Source organism: Triplophysa dalaica, chromosome 25, assembly GCF_015846415.1.
Source record: "Triplophysa dalaica isolate WHDGS20190420 chromosome 25, ASM1584641v1, whole genome shotgun sequence".
Classification (NCBI taxonomy): domain Eukaryota; kingdom Metazoa; phylum Chordata; class Actinopteri; order Cypriniformes; family Nemacheilidae; genus Triplophysa; species Triplophysa dalaica.
Window position 1 is genome coordinate 4372336 of NC_079566.1, and position 9048 is coordinate 4381383.

General features: G+C 37.8%; 1 protein-coding gene across 1 annotated transcript; it reads left to right on the forward strand.

Moving 5' to 3' along the window:
- The first annotated feature begins 109 nt into the window (after positions 1–109).
- On the forward strand, positions 110–5250 carry rps18 (ribosomal protein S18). The gene is made up of 6 exons (XM_056741319.1): positions 110–255; positions 1089–1187; positions 1264–1350; positions 1425–1526; positions 4361–4452; positions 5146–5250. Exons 1-6 carry the CDS (start codon positions 253–255, stop codon positions 5219–5221), a joined length of 459 nt encoding a protein of 152 aa, XP_056597297.1. The 5' UTR covers positions 110–252; the 3' UTR covers positions 5222–5250.
- The last annotated feature ends 3798 nt before the right edge of the window (positions 5251–9048 follow it).

Genomic DNA, 9048 nt, shown 5'->3' on the forward strand with positions numbered 1-9048 from the left:
TCCGCGGATATTTGGACCGCTGTTATGTTCTTTAATTTAACGCGATAAAACACTAAGGGACATATTTTAAAAATGAGTAAATGTTCTGCAATATTTAGTGAAGTGTACAAAGTGACAATGACTGCATCATAATTATATTTAAACAGCATGCTTCAATTGAAGCAATCGCTTCCTGTATAAGTTCTCGAGCTGGTGGTAAAAATTCTCGCGAGAACGTGTAAACTTCCTCTTTGCGCGGAACCAGCGTCCAAGATGGTGAGTGCCGATCGAAATCCTCAAAAAACTGAATGATATCTTTCAACATCTTCTTGTTTTGGCTTAGAATCTTTTCACAGTTGTAACAACTGACACATTTATGTCGTGTTTGTTATATGCTGGTTAAAATTTTTGTGATGTGAAGTATAGATTGATCATGTGAGTGAATAAAAGTCCGATCTCACAGTCGCGCGCTGGTGCAGATGAATATAGCAGAAGCATAAAATTCCTTTTCTTTTTGTTATTATCTGTAGATGTTGAATGGCTTAAACATTGAAATAGTTTGTCTAACAGCCGTTACGTAAACTGTATATCAACGTGACTGCTTCTTATGGATAACACGGCCGACATAAACCCGGTTGTTGATTAAACTTACATTTTATTTGGTGTCGTGAATGAAGTTTCAGTGATAAGTTCTACTGGCATATACATTAAGGCTTAAATACACTACTAGACTTTTGCTCAGATTTTCAGTCTGGTCTTGTTGCAGAAAGTCTGTCAGTCTGCAGATTTGATCAGTTTGCGTGTTTCTATCTGAAACTCTCAAAAAGTCTGTAAGTGTGTGATATCTAGTTTAAGATTTTAGTCTGTTCAGATTGTAAAAGTCTTGAATGAAGTGTATTCCAGCTAGTTGTAAAATCTAGAGTTAGCTGAAGCGTCAGCATTAATAGATTAGAATAAAGAGATGTTTGTCGACTGGCTTTAATTGTATCCAAGAATGGAAAACCACTTAATATGCGTGTTTAACGTCTACACCAATATAAATGTGTGTAGTGAAGGCAAGTACAGAGTTTTGAGCATCATCCAATGGTGGCTCTTCTTTGTTCTCGCAGTCGCTCGTCATTCCAGAGAAGTTCCAGCATATTCTGCGTGTTCTTAACACAAACATCGATGGAAGACGTAAAATCGCCTTCGCCATCACTGCCATCAAGGTGAGTAATGTTACTAACGGAACGCACTGATGTCTGTTCATAACTCTTGAGTGATGTGCCAACGTTTCTCTTGCAGGGTGTTGGACGGCGATACGCTCATGTGGTATTGAGGAAGGCTGATATTGACCTGAGTAAGAGGGCTGGAGAACTCACTGAAGATGAGGTGAGTGTGTCGCTCAGTGTTGAACAGTTGATGCTTAAATCAAATGAGGTTTATTCATCTTTTAAATGATGCAGGTTGAGAGAGTCGTGACCATTATGCAGAACCCTCGCCAGTACAAAATCCCAGACTGGTTCCTCAACAGACAGAAGGATGTTAAAGATGGAAAGTACAGTCAGGTACGGATAGACAACTGTTTGTTTGCACTTTTCAAAGGTTCTTTTAATGATCGAGCTCACAACACTTCACATGGTTTGTCACCGTTATACAAGCTTGTACTTGTTTTGACCTTTACAATGATATTATCCTAAATCAGGGGTGTCCAAAGTCAGTCCTGGAGGGCCGGTGTCCTGCAAAGTTTAGCCTCAACCCTAATAAACACCCGAACAGCTAATCAAACTCACAAAGGAGACTTGAAACTTCCAAACAGGTGTGTTGAGCCAAGTTTGAGCTAAACTCTGCAGGACTGTGGCCCTCCAGGACTGTCCTAAATAAAAGCTAAAACAAGATGAAAACGACTCGTCAAAAACATTTAACGTCAAAATAAATGAAACAAACTAACAAGGGTTACTGAAAAACAAAGCAAAATCATGATCATAAAGAATTGTTTTTGTAGCATTGTGGTGGTTGAGGAAAATGTGTGTGAATGGTGCATCATGCATGTGAGGTTATCTGATGGAGAGACTCAAGAGTCCTGTATGATACACCCACAGTGCTTAAAGTGATAGTTAACACAAAAATACAAATTCTGTCATTTTGAACAAATGTAAGAAACTCAAGGTTAAAGTGAACTCTTTCTCTGCTCTGTGCTTTGGAAGTGATTCTTTTTACCTCACTAAACATGTAACAATATTATGGATATCATGTCATCACAATAGGTGTATTCTCTCAATGTAATCGCGGTCACATGACCGTATGAAATGAAAAGTCTTCCGGGTCTAACATAATGTTAGACAAAATAAGATGTCTCCTTTGTTGAGTTCCATCTGGTGCCATTATTAATGTAATATTGCTGGAACAGGTGTGTATAGCGTGCTCTTATATTAGCATGGCTGTGATTAGGTCAGATGCACGAGTACAGGAGCCAATCACAGCCTCTGTAAGAGCACACTGCACAACTATGAGAGCGAACATGCATTCAATACAACAGTTCGAAGGCACGCACGCGTGTGTAGATGAATCCGCTAAAAGTGCAATGAAAAACATTGGTCAGTGCTAAGAATAAGAATGAGTGCATTATACAGAGCTGTGTGGTGTTATAAATTGTTTGCATACCTGCAAACTAGTCACTTTTAGGCAAAAAAAATTTGGGCCGTTTTGAATCAAAAATAGGTCATTTATGTGAAGGTTATTTTTTTCTGTGGGGAATGGGGGTATTTTATTAAAAAAACTAAATATCATTATGGTCATTTTAGTCTCTACATTAACAATTCTCATTTGCTCTCCGTATTGAGTTCTGTCCCAATGCGTGCTCGCACACACATGTAAGCACACTCCCACCAGCAGACAGAGAGCACGTGTCAATATGTCGGGTCAACCACCTGAAAAGCAAACAGATAAAAACATTACCAGGGTGGTGAAAATGGCTACATACAGAAGACGCACTCCCTGCCCCTGACAAGCAGTCCAGTCACCACCGGATGACAGGTTTTCACCCAGCTTTCCTTTGTTCCATCCGCACTGCGAGACTGAATGAACCATTCACGTCATCAGACTTTTTCTGTACACATCCCGCGCACTCAGGGACATTTATGTTGACTATATTTGGCCGATATCTTACAATACCTTCATATAGTGCCAAACGCTCTTCATTTGAACCCTTTCCGCTCTGAGAACGCTGCTTCTCCCGCCAAAGACGCGTCGCATATAAAGACCTGCGGACACCAAGAGCAGGTCAATAAATGAACACTTTTACTGCAATGCTTAAGTAAACAAAATGCTGCAGTAATAAAGTATTTTAGCTGTCAGTCAGTTTACGGTTTGCTATATAGGTTTGTGACATTATAAACCATAACGTCTTGTTTTAGCATGAATGATATTACCAATATCAATAGCATGTTAAGAGCATTTCATAATGAATCCTGTTTTAATGTGAGGTTATTTAGAATCAGTTGTAGTATGAATGCATGGAAAGGCTACTTGTTAGTAACTTTGTAAGTACTTCTATGAGATAAATTCATTTCAGTTGTTACATTTTGTTGTCAGTAGTTTAATTAAATATTAAAATAGGCCACTAGGACTTCGCTTTAGCACCAGAGCCTACAAACTGTGCATTAGAATATAAAATAAATGGCCTGATTAAACATTAGATGTTCACTTTTTATATTCATATTCGACTGGTCTCAGTTCATTAAATATTATTTATTGAAATATATTGTCCGGACACCTGCCACAAAGAAAATATAGAGAACGCATATACCCTCCCCAAAGCAGTAAATATAGGGTAAACACTGCAACCCACTTATACATCCAAAAAAACCCAGCTCCCCCCGATAAACCAATGAAACCATGAAATAAACAGCATTCGATGTACACATTTTAAAAAAGCAGACTGTTACATGTGAAACATGGCTTTTAGGACATGTAGTGTAATGGAAATAGCATTTCACAATATGACTTAACCTGTTTATAAGATACAGTATACAAGTCACCTTTTTCACCTCCACAGAGTTTGCAGGTATGTGTTTGTGTGACAATAATCAATGGATAACTGCATTGAGTCCATATAACTAGATGGTGGAATCCTGTTGTTTTCATTTGGCTTTTCTGTGTGAATGAGGTCCACAGATGAACTACAACGATGTAATCTTTGTATTCGGGACAAGTGAATGACAAATGTACTTGTCGGAAGGACAACGGTTAATGTCATACACTGTGTAATCGTCCCTCTGTGTGTTCTTTTATTGTTGAAAGTCGATGTTCTCGTCATGCTAAATGTGAAATGTTGGTCTTAAGTTGGAAAAAGTGATGAACGTGAATGGTATGGCTAAATGATGAAATGTTGTTTCTCAAGGTCCTTGCCAATGGTCTGGACAACAAACTGAGAGAAGATCTGGAGAGGCTGAAGAAGATCCGTGCTCACCGCGGTCTGCGCCACTTCTGGGGGTGAGTGTCACTGCTCAACTAAACAGAAAACAAGCCACTGGACATCAATTATTCTCTCATGAACGTGAAAAGCTCTGCTCATGTCCACAGTCTGACTAAAAGCTAGGTGTAGTCTTATCCATCAGGGTCACATGTTCTTGGATCAGCATCTTATGTTGACCTTCTCTTCCCAGTTTTAAATCTCACTTGAAAACATACTTGTTTGATCTTGACTACCAATAACCCACCCTTATTCCATTTTATGGTGTTTTTATGCTCATTTCTGTGTTCTCTTAGTGCTGATCTGTTTTCCTCTGGTTGTTAATAGTTTTTTTATTTCTGTTTGTCTGATTTTGGTTATTGTTTCTCATGTACAGCACTTAAGTCAGTCTTGTGTCTGTTTTAAATGTGCTATATAGATAAATGAACTTGTTTAGGACAGAGGTTCTCGACGCTGTCCTGTCAGGTCTTTCCTGCATAGTTAAGCTCCAGCTGTGAGCAGTTACCCTTTAGAATGGCTCTTTCTGTACTTTGATGTCATGCCCCGATCAGTCTGTGCTGCCTATTCCTAGAGTTAAAGACATGTGAGTTTGATCGGGGTGGATCAGAGTCGTTTAGATGGATAGAAATGAAAATTCTCTGCATTAGCAGCACAGTCTGTGCTCATTTTGTCATTTCAGACTTCATGTAACCCTTGCCTTCTTTTTTCTCTAGTCTGCGTGTGCGTGGTCAGCACACCAAGACAACTGGACGTCGCGGTCGTACTGTGGGTGTGTCCAAGAAGAAGTAAACATTCAATTAAAGTTAAGAGTTCAGCCATTCTGTCTCCTTGTCTTTTTTTTATAAGACATACAATATGTCATATAAATGATGACAGAATTTACATTTAGAATGTGAACTACTCTAAGTGATTTTCACATTACGATTACTGTCGCTGTGGTGATGTATGCGTCCGCACCATCGGATAATTTAGAGATGTGTGTGTATATATATATAACATAATATAAACGAGCAGAGAAATGACAAAAACTGCTCCTAAATTGCTCTCCTGAAATCAAAATACATCGCTATGAATGACTTCAGCCTCTTCATACTGAATCGTCCATAAAAGCACATAAGACATATACGTCACTGATATGGTTTCTGTGTGATCCTAATGAATGTATTAATGAATGAGGTTCACCACTTGTGCTTTAAAATGGGGAGGAGATGGTAAGAATCTCTGGGTTGACCAAAGAAAAGCTGCTCTCAATCAGGTGAGGTTGACAGAGTAAGTTACTATGGTTACTGACTCTGCGTATAAGTGACCTCTCCTTCAGAAACATGCTTGAGTTACCCCGCTTTCTCAGGTTTAACATGCCTCACATTCTGAAACTGAAAACCCAGAGGTTTCCTCATTTCAGGCTTAATCTACTCCATTTCACTAAACCTCCTTTCTGAAACCGGCCCTTGCTTTCCTGTTGAATAATTATAAAAAAAACAATAAAACCAAAACCTGCAAACTTTCTGTAATGAGGCCTATAAATAATACATTTATTTTATATAGCACCATTAAAAGTTTCCTTCTCAAAGCGCTGAACAAAAAATCAAAACAACACATCACACATTAATAAAGCAGCACAACGAAATACTTTAAAAGAAAAAAAAGCAATAGATCCAGTTAAATTAAAGCAGTTCTGAAATAAAATGACGAGTTTTGAAAGTGGCTAGAGCATTTGCCTCCATGATGTTTATCGGTAGAGAGTTCCAGATCTTGGGAGCATAAGAAGAAAGCTGTGTCTTGGGCACATTTAAAAGACCATTCTGAGAAGACTGTAGATTTCGACATGGTTTGTAAGGAATTAAAAAAGATCAGGCAGGTATTGAGGGGCCAGGTCATGCAATGCCTTAAAAGTTAAAAGGATTTTAAAATCAATACAGTATTTAACAGGGAGCCAGTGTAAAGACTCTAAAACTGGAGAAATATGATCACTGGATTTAGCCCCAGGCAGAATTGTAGCCACAGTTTTGTACATATTGTAATTTGCTAATTGAGGTTTTAGATACTCCAGCAAGAAGTGCATTACAATAATCAATACGTGAGATAACAAAACTATTTAAAAACCTTTCAGCAACTGAGAAGGACAGCAGAGGACGTAAACGAGTAATATTTCTCAAGTGGAAAAAGGATGTCTTATCAGAGTTCTGAATAAAAGGCTCAAATGTTAGCGAGGCATCAAAGATGACTCAAAGATTTTTTTGTTTGCTTTGAAACTCTAAAGCAAGACCATCAGTAGACATTGTCATAGGACTGGCATTGCGCCGTTGATGGGGAGAGACGATTAGCATAATTTTGGTTTTGGAGCTGTTTAAAGACAAAAGATTGTCAGACATCCAGTTCTTGATCATAGGTACACAGTTAGAGGCACAATGTCCACATTTTGGACTGATCTTGAAAGAATATAAATCTGTGTGTCATCAGCGTAAAAATGAAAATCTTAGTAATTGACCAAGTGGATAAATATACATGCTGAAAAGTAGGGGACTTAAAACTGACCCCTGTCGAACACCAGTATATAAGGGACCGACCTTGGATCTGTAGCCACACAAACTGTCTGCGGTCATTAAGATAAGACCTGAACCAGTCTAGGACTGTCTCTGATAGACCAAATACATATTCAAGGCGATTAAGTAGCACTGCATGGTCAATGGTATCAAAAGCTGAGCTAAGATCCAAGAAAATGAGAAGGGATAGAAAGCCAGAATAAGATTATATTCTAGATTATTTTCTATTTGGCCGCAATTATACCCTCTAAGAGTTTTGGACGATAGTTGGAAAGAGAGTTCACATCAGTGCTTTGCTTTTTTTAAATGGGGGTTTACGGCAGCAGTTTTAAGTGCTACAGGCACCACACCAGTTGACAAAGAATCATTTATTATAGATTTAGATTTTAGATTTTAGATTCAACTTTATTGTCATTACACATATACAGGTACAGTGTAACGAAATGTAGTTTAGGTCTAACCAGAAGTGCAATTAGCAAGTGCAGATATACAGTGTGAATAAATACAGAATACAATATTAGGAAAATAATTTACGTTGGGCATGTACTATGAAAATATGACAATCGGTATGTACTATGAACAATATATACAGAAGGCTATATACTGTGAACATTAATGTACAGGAGGTTATGAACAGATAACAATATAGACTATACAATAGTGCAAGTGACTTGAGTGTGCATTAGTTACAGACATTAGCTATTAAAGTTACAGTGCAGTAGATGAGTTAATGTGGTTATTAAAGGTACGGTGCAATACATGAGTAGATGCAGATATACAGTTACAGTGCAGTAGATGAGTTAATGCAGTTATTAAAGTTACAGTGCAGTAGATGAGTTAATGTGGTTATTAAAGGTACGGTGCAATACATGAGTAGATGCAGATATACAGTTACAGTGCAGTAGATGAGTTAGTGCAGATATTGAAGCTATAGTGCAATAGATGAGTAGATGCAGTTAGTTACAGTGCAGTAGGTGAGTTAGTGCAGTTATTAAAGTTACAGTGCATTAGATGAGTTAATGCAGTTATTAAAGTTACAGTGCAGTAGATGAGTTAATGTGGTTATTAAAGGTACGGTGCAATACATGAGTAGATGCAGATATACAGTTACAGTGCAGTAGATGAGTTAGTGCAGATATTGAAGCTATAGTGCAATAGATGAGTAGATGCAGTTAGTTATGCGATAGATGCAATAATGCAATAGATGAGTTACAGTTGGATTTGAGAGCATTATTAAATGATGAAATTTTATACTCAAGGGACAAAGAGGAAACTGCATGTTTCTCATTGATCAAAGGTGCTCTTCCTTGCCAGAGCCACTGAGAGAGAGTTGCGTTGACCCTAATGGAACAGCTTTTTCACAGCAATGGTGGTTCATGGATGCTCTCAATAGAATTTCAGTCTTTTTCGTTTAATTAACACTAATAATTATAATTATAATAATTTAGTCATTTGGCAGACGCTTTTATCCAAAGCAACTTGTGCACTTATTACAGGGACAATCCTCCTGGAGCAACATGGAGTAAAGTGTCTTGCTCAAGGACACACTGGTGGTGGCTGCTGGGATCAAACCAGCAACCTTTGATTTACCAGTTCAGTGGTTTAACCCACTAGACCACCATCTCAAAGTAATACTAAATCATAATAAATCATGGTTGTACTAAAACAGTAGACATGCCTTTAACAGTAAGACATGTTGTTATTCTATCATGACACCATGATTATTTTGTACTAAAACGCCAGTGCAGTTGTAAGTGTTATTTTAGAGACAGTTGTACCACCCTTTAAATAATAATTGTAATTCTCTTTTGAATGTGAAACTTATCGGCTGTTTCTTAAATATCAGTTATTTCTAAATAGTTCAAATCTAACATGTGAGTCCCCTGTACCTTCATTTTACATTAACAATAAAACACAATATGATATTAACACCTGCTTTTCATTCAAAATATATGTACATTTACCTTTAGGCATTTTATCCAAAGCGACTTACATTGCTTTATCCTATAAATTTTATATAGGTATTTGCAATCCCCAGGGATCGAACCCACAACCTGTTAACTCAATGCTCTT